Raw genomic sequence first — 16582 nt, 5'->3', positions numbered from 1 at the left:
GTCTTAGATAGTCGTTTCAGTTCATAACCAAATGAGAGTGCTTTTTTGGAGGACAAGTTTTGTGGACTAAATTATCTTCAGCTTTGAGGCATGGGCACATGCCTCATGCTCTGGAAACTATTTGTATTAGGTAAGTGAGTGCAGATTGCACATCAGTCCAGTCACTTAAGAGCTGTGGGATCTTGGACAAGTCACTTGCCTCCCAAAGATTCAGGTTTCTTTTTCCTAAAGTGACGATAATAATAGAGCCACCCTGCTTAAGTGAGAAATATGCAGTGCTTAACACCGAGTCTGAAATGCAGTATATGCTCAATAATTATGCTATTATTTTTATTTTTACTGCAAAGTATTTCCCCAGAGAGGGAAACGCATTAGGAAAAAAGCCCATGTTTAACTGGATTTATTGTAAACATTTTTTATTCTTTGGCTTCCAATTAAAAAAAATTAAAACCATAACACCTCTAGTTATTTAACCTTCTATAATGTCCTAAGTACATATCTGAATTTAGCCATAAGAGTTGTGCAGAAAATACTTACAATTGTTTTAGAGCATAAAATTTGCCCTTAAATGTTGCAAATGTATCATGTTCTCCATGTAAGCCTTTTAATTTTGGAATTAGAGAGTAGAACATAGTGGGAGTCATAATCTTTTCTCAGTGATGTATGTAGCTGATTCCTTGGGATTTTTTCACAATGAAGATAAGGGTATCATTTGCCATGGTTTGGATTATCAATCTTTTCAATGCAAAAGTGCTTTTATGATGTTAAATTTAACATAATGATGAGCATGTCCATCAATTTACTACCTGTATGAAAAAAAAGCAACTATTGGAAGTACCAAAATCTTCATTTAGTTTTCAGAAAAAGAACAGTATAGGAGGTATAATAGATGAGAAGAACATGTTTCCTGTCCTTATTGGGTTTACAATGAAGCAGGAGAATGAGTAGGTGTTATACAAAGTAAACAGCATAAATACTTGAATCCAAATACTATGTGTTTTTGAATACAACTTTGAAGGAGAGATATTCCAGATATTAGAATTCCAGAACAAGGGAATAATTACTGCTGAAGCACAGATCTTGGGGTCTTCAGGGAATGTTTAGGGAAGGACACATTATTGGGTTAGGAGGACCTAGTGTCTGTGTGGGAGGTGAGGAGAGACCTCAGAGATGGGCTGCTTTGCAAAACACTTGGACACTCCCCCTGAGGCAGCAGCAATCTGAGCTGCACAGGGAGCCATTGAGTGTGTTTGAGCAGCAGAGGGACTTAGGAATCTTATTCTGGAAATGCAGTCTGTGGATAAGTGGGTAGAGACTAGTGGTGAGGGACCAACTCTTGCACTCATTGGAGAAAGAAGAAATGGAGGGAATGGAGAGGAGACCCAAAGTTTTGAATACTAAAGGCAATGAAGATGGAAGAGGGACCTTTGGATTTTAAGCCCGAGTGAAGACAGCATGAACTGTAAAAGGGCAATCAGTAGGAGGTTACTGAAAGAAGAGTGGGATTTCAGCATATGAGATGCACACAAGTATGTGTATATGTTTACATGTGTATAGTATATATACTTACACATATATTCTCACCCAAATAAATTTATTTGTATGTTCTCATCTTTTCTAGGTCTTTTCTTCTCCCTTTTCTCATGGTCCTTCCTCCTAGTCAAATAGCTTTTTCTACTGTTAAGAGAATTACCTTTAAAAAAAAAAGGCTAGACAAAACTCTTGTACATGATACTTTTGATTCTATACAACTATCATCAATGAGACTTGTTGCAAGTTAATCTCAGCATTACACAATTTCCCAAAAGGAGATCCATTTCCTTGAACTGGTTTTTAGAGGATAATCATCCGCTTGGCTCTGACTGGATTGTAGGCAACAAGATCTCTGGGAGGCCACCACAAGAACAGGTGTTTCTCTGCACGCTGTTATTTTCAACCCTCTCAGCGTTGACGTCAACAATTCACACTTCTCGTTATTGTTGGCTTTGGTTTCTGCAAAGCCGTATCTGGTTAGCCTGTAGTTTCAGATGCATCTTCAGAATCATTTGGGTGTTTACACTCAGAATTGCTTAAAAATAGATTTCTGTGTGTGCAAATTTATCTCAATACCTGTATTTGAAAGAGGTGACAGACACCCCGGTGCAGTTCCTATTTTTATTTCTGAACACAGTGTTAGGGGGAAAAATACCTACCATGGAAAACACTGTAGGAAGGAGACTGGGGACCGTAAGGCAAATCTTTAGAAATGTTAGAATACCCAAGCACTAGGGTTGCTCCTCGAAAACTGTTTTTACCAAATGCTGTAGTGAGGTCAGGGTCTGACCTGTGAGAAGCTTGAATATGCACTAGTGGTGCACACACTGAACCTCTTGGCCTGCTTTTCCCTTGGTTATCCAATGACAGTTGACCCTTGAACAACGTGGGGGTTAAGGGTGCTAACAGTTGAATATTGGTGTATAAGTTTTGATCCCCAAATCTTAATTATTAAAGAGCCTACTATGGATAAGAAGCCTTACTGAGAGCATAAGCTGTCCCTGATTCTATTATAATCACCAGTTTATTCTGTTCATCAGATTATTCACTTGATTCTTAGATTCACTTGTTGATAGATGTGTATTTGTTGTTCAAAATTGATTAACACATCTCTTGTTGTAAGTTATATGTATTATATAATGTATTCTTATAATAAAATAAGCTAGAGAAATATTAAAAATATATAAGGAAGAGAAAATACATTTACACTATTTATTTTAAAAATCCACATATAATGGGCCTGCACTGTTCAAACCCATGTTGTTCGAGGTCAATTGTATTACTAAACAGACAACTTCCGGGAGAGTGATTTTACTTAAAACTTCAGATATGGACTATTGTGCTCAACTCTGTAATGCGTGTATTTCTGGGATGGGTCCTGCCCATGAGGAGCTTTTACATTATTTGTGGCTGCACACCCGTCTGCTACCAAAACTCCCAAATGCTCCTCCTAACTTGGAGGTATTTTGCTCATTGAATGAATCATTTTAGGTAGAAAACTGTTAATTTCACCACAAAAGAATTGGAAAAGTCTTCTCTGATCCACATTGTTGCATACCGGGAGCCAAGTTCCAACAGTTCTTCCTGAGAAAAGGGATTGTTGAGCTCACCATGAGACTTTCCTGGGGAGCTGCCACCCTCTTTGGGTTCCTTAAGGGCACTTACAAGTCAAACAATTGAGTTCACTGCTTTTATTTCCCTGTAGCGTAGAGTCATCTGCACAGCCTTGGTATCCCAAGAATCCTGCTTTCAAAGGAAAAAGCAAGCAAGCTGTATTCATGCAAGAACTGGGGCGAGTGAGGCGGGGACAGGAAAGGGCACAGAGCACATGATTTGGAACTTTTTTAACAGACAAACAAACAAACAAACAAACAAACTAAAGCACTCCTCACCTATGGATGAGTGCCTCCCCTCTCTCTCCTCCCTCAGCGCTTTCAGGAAGTGAGTACAGAGCGGGGACCAGACCAGGAAGTAGTGCTCTGTTACTTAACAGCAGGAGTGGCTACAGTCCTGACCTTTGAGCTCCTCTGAGCCTGACAGGCAATCTGGCTGAGCTACGGCTCATTCCTCTTTTTCAAGCTGACAGCCGGAGCATTTGGTCTTGGTTTCCCACTAAAAAGGGACAGTGTAAATCGCTGGCTAGCAGGAAAAATTACATCTTGAATATTAACGCCTGATTGTTAAGTCATCTGACTAAAACCAAAAGAAGAGGGATCATAAACCCAAGCCCAGGCATCTCTACCTTAGTGGCTAGCAAGGGGTTAAAGAGCTATGTGTACTCGGCAGTCGCAAATGAATTGCCAAATTGCTAAACCCAGCGTTCTCATATTAGATAATGTGTAATAAAAGACAGCTGTTGCCAGCATATGCTGCTCATTCCACACCAGCGCCTCATTCATGAGTTTTGGTGCCATCACCACCGCCCTGAGAAAAGACTCCGGAGGGCAGGCTGAGAGTAGAGACTCCTCTAGTGAGGTCCTAGAACCAGGCTGCTCACATTGGGAAAGGGCTGCAGGGAAAACTTTTTTCCAAGTGTCAGACCTCCGATAAGACCTTAGGCAAACTTCTCTTCACCGAGGCAGGTAGTTCAGGGTGAGAACAAGTTTGAACCCTGAGAACATTCCTTTCCACATCACCTGCGTCTGACAGCCCTGATCAAAAGCAAGTAGTCTTTGTGTCAAGAAGTGGCACGGGTCAGGGAATTTGATGGTGCCTAGTTTATTTAAATTGTTTTTCTTCTTTCAATGTTAGGTCCCTAAAACAGGCTCCTTGCTAACCCAGAGTGGAAACTAATTTATAATTTGGCTTAGTCTGATTTTTGGGGTGTGTCATTGATAACCCGAATCAGTCAGTCTATAGGAGCTGATCACCCGCTATGCCTCTAACGTGCTAGGCAAAAATGTTCATTGTCAGTGACTCAATTAGCTAGATGGAAAGGGTAGCAGGAGAGAGGTGGGGAAATTTCCTTCTCTTATTACACATAATATGAGAACGCTAGGTTTAGCAATTTGGTGATTCAATTGAGACTGCTGAGTACCCAAAGTTCTTTAACCCCTTGCTAGCCACTAATAGAAAGATGTCTGGGGTTGAGTTTATGATCCCTCTCTTTAGGTCTTGGAGTTGTCATGTAGATTTAAAAAATCTTAGATTTGATCTATCTAGAATGATTTTTTTTAATTTATTTAGAAGGTAGGATGAGGGTGGACCAGATGAAATCTTGGGGTTCCTATCAATGCTATGACTAATCTGCTAACTAAAAGCAAGGGTCATATTTTTAAATATAAACCCTGGTTATGATTATAGATAACCATAGATATGGCCTACCTAAGTAATTTACAACTTGAAAGAAGGATAAAAAAGCCAATGAGATGCAAATAACAAAAACAGATTAAGAAAATGAGAGAAACAATGTAAGGGAAAGATTGAGAATGCTTGGGAATATCATTTCCTGCTCTCTTCCACCAGAAGTTCGCCTACTACACAGCTTAATGGCCCCCACTCTTCTTATTGATACTTCCCAGGACAAAATCAGGCTGAAATAAACCACACACATTGTTGTAGCTCTCCCACAGTCAGTCTTTATAAGTTGAAAATCAATACTTTGCAGCAACTCAAGACAATCTTTTTGTGTCTGAGCCTTCCTATTGCTACCATAGGATGATATAAATGATTTGAGGTTCAGAACTGACTCAAAAGAAAGATGTAATTAATTTACATCAACTCAGTGGGAAGAAACCAGCACTCCATTACATTAACTTTACTGACCAGCAGCCAAACTCTGCCCTAATACTGAGTGTTCCAGAAAATGTGTCAGAATGTTGGCATCTGGTACTAGGTAATTCCAGTTCCTTACAGGGCTGTGGGCTTCTCTCCTAACAAATGCCTTAATGAGGGTTTCTTTCGTGCATTAATTCCTTCTATGAGTTTTTCTCCTTCCAGTTTTCCTTCTCTATTTTATTTGTATTTGTTTAGACTCAGTATGCATTGATTTCCTGACAATTTATATTAGGTTGACAGCGAAACATCATGGGTAACCTTGGAGCATGAATGTTTATGTGTAGGGCCCCAGGACCAACACTTGAGAAAAGGCTAATTAACATTTGTTAATTCCTCAACAAATAAACAAAACACTCACAGAAACTCATTTTGATCACTTAGAAAAACAGCTAAAAATCTCTATGCTTGCCCTAGCCGGTTTGGCTCAGTGGATAAAGTGTCAGCCGGCGAACCAAAGGGTCCCAGGTTCGATTCCAGTCAAGGGCACATGCCCAGGTTGTGGGCTCGATCCCCAGTGGGGGGCGTGCAGAAGTCAGCCGATCAATGATTCTCTCTCACCATTGATGTTTCTATCTCTCTCTCTCGCCCTTCCTCTCTAAAATCAATAAAAATACATTTAAAAAAATCTAGATGCCACCTTTTGTCAGCTTTTCCCCAACTGACAATGGTTGAATGTATTTTGGAATTTTATGTGTATATGATCTTCTTCCAAAACATAAAGTGAAGGTGGTGTTCTTAATGCCATTTAGACCATTCCGGGGTTCCTTTTTCTTCCTTGGCTGGAAATCTCACTGCACTCTTCCAAAACTATTACAAAAATAAATCATAAACAGAATTGAGGTTTTGAGTGTTTGGCTTTACCTGGGTTATATTTCTGCATATGAATCGGTTCTTTAGAGCATACTTTAACCTGCTTTTAAAAAGTAACATTTTAAAGTAACTATTACTATAAACGCAGTCATTTCATCAACATCTCCAAAAATGATTAAGTATTTGTGTTTTGCATGCCGTTCCTGGGTGCTGTTTTTCTTTGGACTTCAGTGGGATTAATCTCTATGGTTAATCTCTCAGAGTCTATTTTTATTACAGATTAGATATGAAGTTCTTTTTGGGAAGCTTTGGAGTTTTGCCACATTACATTGACTCTTGCCACAGTGTATTATTATCAGAGCTTTTTAAAATCTTTTAAAAAGAATGCTTGGGCCTCCCTTTGCCAGCTCTCCCGTGCTACCACTAAGCAATGGAAATTACTGCCTTTACCTTCTTTGAGCTGAGCCAAAGAAGGTGATAAAAAGCAAAGTTCTTTGTGATTTAAAACATGTACAGATGTGTCTTAAGGACCTTTTGGTAATGGTGTGTTTGTTGTATTTTTCAGCTTGCTTTGACGAGATCAAGTTCTTTGGGTGATTTTGCCTGGTCTCAAAGGTAAAGAGATTTATTTGTTTTTTTGGTCTCTCATCAACATATTTAGGAACACAGCTCTCCAGACTTATTTACACACACACACACACACACACACTTACAATACTACAATTTACATAAGTGTCAGCTATTTTAAATTGTGGCTGTTTTTCATTTTCAATAAGTATGTGACAAATATGATACTTTGATCTTTCTGCATCATTTTTTAAAACATTTTTTAAATATTTTATTACAGAAAGCTTGTGACTGTGGAGAAGCAGGATAATGGAACGTTTGGATTTGAAATTCAGGTGGGCAGTTTTCAAACTTTTCATAAAGTAGTGTCATGATATTTGCAAAGTAAGAATGAAGTAGAGAATGATGGAGACTGATTTTTATTCAATGTGTGGTTATCTTGGTAGTTCTTTAGTGCCTTTGGGACGATCTAGGAAAGAAAACATTGAAACACATAAAATAAAACCCCTGAGACTTGTTCAACTCTTTGTTCTTAGTTGCTTCAGCCTCCATGAGAGTCTGAGACTGATCAGAAATGCTTGATGTCATCCAGGTCTTTTTATTTTATCTTTATTGTTGAAAGTATTACATATGTTCCATGGCAGGTCTTAAATAAGAGAGAGAAATAATCTTTATAGATGTGTATTTTGAATATTTGCCTGTCTGCTGTCTTTGCCTAATGATTTTTATACTACATGTCAGATTTTAAATCTATACTTTGATATTTAAGAAATCCTTGAAAACATATATACTTGTATATATGGACTGCATTCATGTATAATTCCTACTACATTTTGGAAAAAAATTATTTTATGACAAATTTGCCCTTTTATATTAATGATGACACTTTATAATTATTTGAAACACTTAAAAACATGGCTCTATTTGCGTAGTGCTTCGTAATCTGGGAAATTTTTAAAACAGTCTATAGGTTTCCATGTAATAGCCGAAGAATTTCAGTTCTTATTTGTTGTCTGCTTTTTAAATGGCCATATTTGTAAAGATGATGAGTTAGGGCAAATGAAGTCAAATGCAATTAAGTACAGTAGTAGCTTAAGCATTAACTGTGTGTATTTTTCCATTAAACTTTTGTGTTTCTTTTAGATGTATTTTGCACAATCATATTCTTATACTGCACATCATCTTTTAGGTTTTAGCTTTGGTGCTGCTTTCAGAAAACGTTGGTGACTTTCCACAATTGGAAAGTCAGCGTGTATTTTAAGATAAGGAACAGGAAGCTGCTAAGTAAAGCATGCTTTATGAATCAAGAAACAAAATGGAACTCTATCTTCAATGAACATAGGGAGGCTGTAGGAGAACAGAAGATACCTTCTGTTTTCTGACCTCTTCTATTTTAAAATTTGGGGAAATCTATAATTCTTCTATCAGTACTATGCTTCTAAAAGCAGTACTATGCTTTCTCCCCATTCACACAAAACAACCCCTGATCTATTGCAGAGACTGTATGTTTTGTGATTGCTTTTTTAAAATGAGAATTATGCACAAAGATGTGCAGCCATTGCTACTGAAAGCAGGATCAGTGGCTGCTCACGTATCCTTATTTAAAGTGACAAATAGGATTTTTTTTCTCATGCTTCTATGACATGTCACTGCCCCCCAGGTGTCTCCCCCATACCATAAACACACATTCCATGTGGAGTAAGGGTCACTAATAGACCACAGCCTACAGCACCATGAACCTTTGTAGCTCAACATGAGCTAATGGCTTCACTTCTGAACCGGAGCACCTATGTGTTATATCAGTACTGCAGGAACTCACTCCTCTGGGCATTCTTTTTGGGTGTATGCTTTCCATTACCAGCTCCGTGCGGTGCCTCTTCTCGAGTACTTACAACATTTGCATATTCACTGAATAGAGGACATGCCGTGGGAACTTTCTGAAGACCAGACAGAACCTCATGTGCTCATAATGTTAACACCTATGTGGGTCCTGGTCTACCAAGGGAAGGGGTGGTTAGAAGAGAACAACCTCACTGTCCTCTCTGGTTTTCCACGGGTTGCTACTCATATGCTGCTAGTGAGAATCACAGAGTATGATGGAAGCACGGGCTTTAGATTCATGTACACCTGCCTCGTGGGGGTTTTAGGAATTTCAAATGAAATAACACATACAAAATACTTAGTAATGTGTCTGTACCAGTAGAAGATCAGCAAATGACAAGTGTTAGAATGGAGGTCATTGGGTATGAGAAAGGGCAATGTGACTTTTGTGTCTCTAAGGATTGGTTTTGTTATTAAATGTGAAAGCAGAAGAGAGAGAGAGAGAGAGAGAGAGAGAGAGAGAGAGAGAGAGAGAGAGAGATTCAACTAGTTATTTCTTCCTATAACTTTGGGGCCTCTGCCTTTTCTTTCCTATCTCTAACCCACAAATTTTATAGCAGTTGGCAAACATTTCTCCTTCACTGCACTCACTTTCACCCCTGGACCTGGAGGGCACATTTTCACTGCTAATGGAGTTGGTATAACAGTGGTTTCCAAATGGAGTGTCTGTTATAGCTATAGTTCTTGTACCAGAAAGGTCTGGGCTGGAGAGGTCTGGCTGTGGCAAGATTTCCTGGCAGAAAAACTGTTAAAGTGTCTCTTTACGAGTTGGGAAATATATTATGTGACCTCTAAAAGTCCCTTTTACCTTAAGATATGGGGATTCTAAATGCCTCCTTGAGTGACTAGAACCTTACATTTTAACGAAGTCAAATTTCTAGAAGTTGCTTGCACATGACTACCTTCTGGTTCTAGAGCTCGTAAGTCTGTAAAATAAGAAGGAATGAGCCATGGCCAGTGTGACTCAGTTGGTTAAGCATAGGCACTGGTTTGATTCCCAGTCAGGGCACATGCCCAAATTGCAGGTTTGATGCCAGGTAGGGGGGCGTATGGGAGATAAATAATTGATGTTTCTCTCTCACATCAATGTTTCTCACTCTCTCCCTCCCTCTTCATTCCTCTCTTTATAAAATCAGTAAAAATAACAACATTTTTTTTTAAATGAGAAGGGTCCTGCTAGTGTGGCTCAGTGGTTGAGTGTCAACCCATGAACCAAGAGGTCACTGGTTTGATTCCCACTCAGGGCACATGCCTGAGTTACAGGCTCGATCCCCCAGTAGGGGGCATGCAGGAAATAGTCAATTGATGTTTCCATCACTCTATCTTTTTTCCTTCCTTGCTCCTTAAAAAAATCAATAAAAACATATTAAAATATAAGAAGGAATACTCATCAGTTAATACTCATTAATACTCATTAATACTCATTAATAAATTCCTTCATAAAGAGGCAGTTCTGGAATGTGGCTTAATTTTAGGAATCAGAATGGTGATTTTGAGTCTAAATGGAACTAGACCCCATAACTTACCTGTGTTGGGCTATAAGTCATCTAGCAAACACGTATGCAGTGCTCTTGGTATAATTTAAAAAGCAAAAACAAAAACAACCTGCTCTTGCCAAATTGAGGCAAGAAGTGAAGCATAACGTTTTCTGATTTGGTTGGGTGACTAATGAACCAGTGATTATTCAAGACAGGTGTACCAGCAAGTGCTCAGAAATGAAGGTGGCTGAGTCAATTATAGTGCTTTTGAATGAATGCAGGGCAGATTGTCATTATTTGCAGAACCCTAATGTAAAAGAATTATTGTTGGCATATCTCCATTGCTGGACATGGACTATTTTGTCGTCTCCTGTAGTGAGTATTTTAGCATGGGAGACCCTCAGGAGCATCTTTCTCTTTGCTATTGGCCACCATTTTTTTAATCCCGTTTGGGAAATGAGAAACTTAATTTTCCTCAGGAAATATGCCATAATGAGAGCATCAGGTGGTCTCTTAGGCCTGGAAATATAAAAACTTGAGCCAGTATTATCCCACTTTTTTTCTCTAGGCAGATTTTTTTTAATGACTGGGGTTGGTTGAAGATTATCTGGTAGGATTGCAAAATTGGTCTATTTCAGTGGTTGGCAAACTGCGGCTCACGAGCCACCTGTGGCTCTTTGGCCCTTTGAGTGTGGCTCTTCCACAAAATACCGACTTCTGCGCATGGGCCACAAGTTTCAATCGCATTGTATGTGCACGCCTGCATGTGGCTCGCAAGCTGCAGTTTGCCGACCACCAGTGGCTCATCCACCACTCGTGAGCCACATGCGGCTCTTTGGCCCCTTGAGTGTGGCTCTTCCACAAAATAACACGTGTGGGCGCACACGTACGGTGCGATTGAAACTTCGTGGCCCATGCGCAGAAGTCGGTTTTTGGCCTGGGCAAGTCTATTTTGAAGAAGTGGTGTTAGAAGAAGTGGGGGTACGTTCGCTGAGGTCAACCCCTCAGATTGAGGACGTTTTTAGCAAAGGCCAGCTTAGGAGTATCCTAATTAAGTTAATAATAATGTACCTACCTATATAGTTTAAGTTTTAAAAAAATGGCTCTCAAAAGAAATTTCAATCGTTGTACTGTTGATATTTGGCTCTGTTGACTAATGAGTTTGCCGACCACTGGTCTATTTGAGTCAGTTTATATTCAGGAAAGCCTTTCCAAATTGTTCTCTGCATCTTCCATTATCCCACTTACACAACTGACACCATTTTATTTTTTGACAAATAGATTTTGAGTTTTTGGAATAGTAATTATGTCTCACTTGAATTTTTGCAGACTCACAGGCTCCAGAACCAGAACACCTGCATCTCAGAGCTGTGCACTCTGATCTGCAAAATCCAGGAGGACAGCCCAGCGCACTGTGCTGGCCTGCAAGCCGGTAACTTACAGCTTTGCTCATGTTAAGAATTATTTAAATAGCAAGAAGAGAAAACTTTTTGATAGCGAAGGTCAGGACAGTATTGTTGCTTCGGATTTTCTTAGTGCCTTTATGTTGCTAAGGTTTGAGGCTTGCTTGTTTTTTTCTTCGTTTGCATGCAAGGAAGGATTATTTAACCTATCACATTAACACTCATTTTTTTTCTTGGCATCTCCCAGGTGATATCCTTGCAAATATCAATGGCGTGGGCACAGAAGGCTTTACCCACAAGCAAGTTGTTGACCTGATCAGATCGTCAGGAAACCTGCTAACGTAACTATCCATCTGCTTTCCCTGGGGCTTCAGAAATGTTACAGTCTCTCATAATGCCTGTTGAGTGAATGAATAGACTTATTGTTCAGGTTCCTAAGAAGGGAGGCAGTGCACCATAGCTTTGGAACTGGATACAGACGTTTTTATCAGTTCCTTTTGTTTCTCAAGGTTTCCTCAAACTTGAACATGTTGTCAACATCTGAAGTCAGAGGACATTGATAGCCCAAACATCCAAGTGGGAGGGAGAGTATTTTAAAAAATAACATTAAATTCAATTAAACTGGCACTCCTTTTCTTTGGATAGACAAAAAATGATCCAATTTCCATGGCTGATATAAACTTGTGGTTAGAACAAACAAAAGGTCAGAATGGTTGAGTTTTTCATCTTATACCACAAGCCAATAGTTTTTCTCATCGAGTGTTCCATTCGGAAGGAAGAACCAAGTCAGACAGCCCTCCCCACCCTGCACACACACACACACACACACACACACACGCACACACACACATGCGTGCACACTCACCCCTACTACTATTTCAGACTTAATAATGGGACACTGGTTTCCCCTATTGGAGATTTATTTTTTCAACTATACCATCCCTAGTACCTAATAAAACTTTAGTATTTAGTTAAAAGATGGATTTCACTCATTTGTTAAAATGGTATTTCTTGAGCAAATATTATGTTTCCAGCACTGGGATAGGCTCAGGGGAGATGGAAGGAGATAGATAAGAAAAACCTGCAAAATAAATAATGTTGATATTGCAATTATCCGTAATTGCTATGAAGCAAGTACAATAAGGTATGGGTTAGAACCCTGAGCAAGAGGGCTGATACTTTAGCTTACGTGTTTAAAATGGTCCTCTCTGAAGAGGTGGACTTTGAGCTGAGACCTAAATGAAAAGAAGGATGATTATATTAATTCTTCATAAGAGAGCATTTAAAGTAAAGAGAGAGGTCTCTAAGTAGTCAAAAAGGACTTGGCACATCCAAGGAAGATAAAGAAAGCCAGTGTAATTGGTGGTTGGTGAATTAGGGGGAATATAATAAGGGATGAAGGCAGGGAGTTGAGCCCTGGACAGTGTGCTCAGTGGTTAGATAGTTGGCTCATATATTGAAGTTTCATGGATTTGATTCCTGGTCAAGGGTTGCAAGTTTGGTCCCTGGCCCCTGTTGGGGCTTGTGCCAGAGGCAACCAATGGACCTGTCACTCTCACATCTCTCTCTTTCTCTCTCTCTCTTTCTCTTCATCTCCCTCTCCCCCTCCCTCCCTTTGACTTTCTCTAAAAACCGATGGGAAAAATTTCTTTGGGTGCAGATTAACAACAACAACAACAAAGACAGGGAGTTGGCCTGGGGGCAGAGTATGGGTCTATCAACCAGGCTAGGTAGTTTAGGATTTATTCTGATTATGTTAGATCCTATATTTTCTCATTTCTTCTTCAGAGCCACCTCATGAGGTTAGTTTTATTCCTATTTATAGGTGAAGTGACTGAGACTGAAACGAGGTGTAGTTAAGATCAACCATCTAGTAAGTCAGAGGGCTGGGATTTGACCACCTGCTCCGGATGCCACGATCTCTTCTTTTCAGCCCCAGCGCAGCTGCTCATTGTAAGCCGCCAATAGAGAATCCACTGGCCACTCTTCAGTGATTGTGGTCTAAAACTTCAAGGATGTTTGGTGTGTCTAGTGGTTTTGGAAGATGACTGCTGGTGATAGAGGACTGAGTCCAACCACCGACATTTTCTCTTGGACTCTATATGGTTTCTGCCTTGCAGATTCAAGCTTCTCTTTACCTGAACTCATAGGATCCACAGAGTTGGAATCAGTCTTCTATCAGCACCAGAAGATTGTTCTTAACTAAACCTAATGTAAGCGTCAGGAGATATCTAAGGAGTAATGGCTGGAGACAGTGGGAAAGTCAGAGATCAGGAAAATGATAGTCTATACTAATACTGAAGAGAGCAGCCAATCTAGGCCTGAGGTTTTCCCATAGACATCTGTTGCTTGGGCAGGTCAGATTGACATTAAAAATCCCAATGGGACAGATTTGCAGGGATCCTCACCATTGCTCACAATCAAGACTGCTCTAATGAGGAAGCAGATAATGTCTTGGCTTGCTATCATTTCATTATCTTGGGTATTATGCTATTAGAAATTGAGGAAAATTGATCTCCACATTTAATGTTTATATTTTACCATGCCTTGAAAAATTCTTGCATCTTTAGAGAGTTATAGAAGGAATTTGAACCAATACTTTAAAAATGTTTAGGTGTGTGACTCACACATAAAATTTATCTTATTCAGATTGATGGCTTAACAGTGAAAATAAAGGCCTTAACTTGTGCCCACAAAACAAATCAAATCACTCAGGATAGAACAAATCTTTTTATTTTTATAAAGGTATAGGGAGAAAGAACCCTATTAAGTAGATAATTCTAGGATTGAAGTGTGTGAGCTTAAAAGGTTTTGAGATGAGAGCGTCATATGAAGGTTACTAACTGATAGTAGTTCTGGTTTTCTTTGTTCTCGTTCCAAAGTGAAGACAATTTACAGAGGTAAAAGCTCCTGACATGTTAGTGAGGAAAAGATTTTTTCCTTTCAAGGAATAGCATGTTGATGCCACTGTTTGAAATTCTTATTGTTATTCTTATTGCTTGCTATTCTTATTGCTATATTCCTCATGCTTAGCATGGTGTCCAAAGTCTGGTACATAGTAGATGTCCAATAAATATTCACCAAATGGATGAGGTGATTCAGCCAGACCCCACAAGAATAGGTTCTAGTAGAGAACAACCACCATCATCATACAGGGGCTTCTATAAAATGAGCTACAATTGACAAATTAACCAAATTCTTCCAGTCACCCTCTGCAGGGGAGTTTTTTTTTTTTTTTCTTGTTTGTTTCCCCCATTTTCTTTCTCTGAATGTTCACCCTCTGCAGGGGAGTTTTGTTTTTTTTTTTTTGCTTGTTTGTTTCCCCCATTTTCTTTCTCTAAATGTTGTTAGAAGATTTGAAGTAGGTCCAGATACTTATAGTGCCAGGAGAATCTTAACATTTATGTTGTCTTTTAAGGAGCCTGAGTTTAAATTGTAGTACTTCGTAAGGATGGTACTTGTTTGAATGAATCACTCATGCTCTTCTCCTCCTCTCCGTTTTTTTTTTTTCTTAAAACAGGATAGAGACTCTTAATGGAACAGCAATTCTCAAGAGAGCCGAGCTTGAAGCAAAGCTGCAAGTTTTAAAGGTAATTTAATTTAATACAGTGAGGAAAATTTTTCAGCCTTGAATGTGTGAGTGGTAGGATGAAGATCTATTTGAGGAATTGAGATAGCCCTTGAGGATGAAATGTCATGATGAGTCTAAACTGCTGAGTTATCAAGAGACAGACAATTGGCTTTGCAGGCATATTAAATTTCACAAACCAGCGCAAATCATTTCCTCCCTCTTTCTGTGTGTCTATGAGGCTCAAAAGGCAACAGGAAGGCACATCAATTGAAGAACATTTCATTAATGCACCTTTCTCTCCTGATTTACATTTTGTGTGGGGTAGGTGAGGGGGAACAAAGGAGGAGCTGGTCTGTCATTTTCCCAAGTGCTGCGTGTGTGTGTGTGTGTGTGTGTGTGTGTGTGCAGAGGGCCTGGAAGTTTTGCTTCCTATTGTCTTCCTCTGTGTCCTTCCATTCTGCCTCATTCTTACCACGAAAATAATCTCCCTGTAGTCCTTTGGCTGTCCTTGAATCTGCTTTCACTGGCAAGCACACTGTCAACTTTGAAGAGGAAAAAATAAAGCTTTGAGACGAAGTGCATCGTGTAGGATGTTCAGTGAAAATTTTCTGGTATGGCTCTTTGAAGGTCTTTAAGTCTTAGTAGACTGGAGGGGTTCTGGCAGGCCATGAAGTTCAGACCTCACTCATGTGCACCTGGGTCAGAGCCCTGCAGACCCTTACCCGGTTCCAAGGACTCTGTATCCTGGGGCTGCAGCCCCTCTGAGCAAGGATCGCAGGGTTTGCTGTAGACAGGCTGCTCACTTGGGTTTTGTATAGCGATAGCTGCCATTTATTAGTTTTCTTTATGAAGTATGTACTTCTAAATTATTGAGCCCATTAATTACGAATAATTAGTATTAACTCCATTGAGGATGGAGTTACTATACAGTATCTATATTTTATCTTGTAGTCACTTCCCCAACATCTAATTAATCAATAAGACCTGTTTTCTTCTTTGTCAACATCTTGCTATTTTGCTTAGACCTATTATTTTTTAAAATCAATTTGTAAAATTCTTTGGGAAAAATTTTCGTTTAGATTTTCATAGAAATTGAATTGCATTTATAAAATAAATAAAATCAATTGACATCTTTATAGTTTTTACTTTTCTTATTTCAAACACAGTTTAATAATTGGAGGTAAAGGGACAAAACTTTATCTACAAAAAATTATAACTATACAGAAAAATCTAAGGAAATCTATAAACATTTTATTAAAATAAAGAGAGATCATCAAGACTATTATATTTAAAAACCAGTAACAATTAAGTTAAAAATCTTTTAATATTAAAATATTATATTTATTAAGAAAGAAAAATTAGAAGGTACTTAAGAATAAATATAGCATATCCTATCTAATAAAAGAGAAACATGGTAATTAGCATACGACCGCTACCCTTCCCATTGGCTAATCAGGGCGATATGCAAATTAACTGCCAGCCAAGATGGCGGCTGGCAGCGAGGCAGCTTGAAACTAACATGAGGCTTGCTTGCTTCAGTGATGGAGGAAACCAACGTTCCC

At 39.1% G+C, this 16582-nt stretch overlaps 1 protein-coding gene across 7 annotated transcripts in view; it reads left to right on the top strand.

Annotated features, from left to right (window-relative positions):
- CYTIP (cytohesin 1 interacting protein) overlaps window positions 1-16582 on the top strand; it is a 68316-nt gene that overhangs the window by 41538 nt on the left and 10196 nt on the right. For 6 of the 7 annotated variants that reach the window (XM_006767381.2, XM_015566297.1, XM_006767383.2 and 3 more), the window contains 5 exons: window positions 6686-6735; window positions 6968-7022; window positions 11376-11478; window positions 11697-11790; window positions 14970-15039. In XM_006767381.2, the coding sequence (XP_006767444.1) occupies window positions 6686-6735; window positions 6968-7022; window positions 11376-11478; window positions 11697-11790; window positions 14970-15039 (372 nt within the window). The remainder of the gene's footprint in view (window positions 1-6685; window positions 6736-6967; window positions 7023-11375; window positions 11479-11696; window positions 11791-14969; window positions 15040-16582) is intronic. The other variant, XM_015566298.1, reaches the window with a different exon arrangement.

Source organism: Myotis davidii, unplaced genomic scaffold (genome assembly GCF_000327345.1).
Source record: "Myotis davidii unplaced genomic scaffold, ASM32734v1 scaffold433, whole genome shotgun sequence".
NCBI classification, from domain to species: Eukaryota; Metazoa; Chordata; class Mammalia; order Chiroptera; family Vespertilionidae; genus Myotis; species Myotis davidii.
This window is presented reverse-complemented; position numbering and strand designations above follow the sequence as displayed.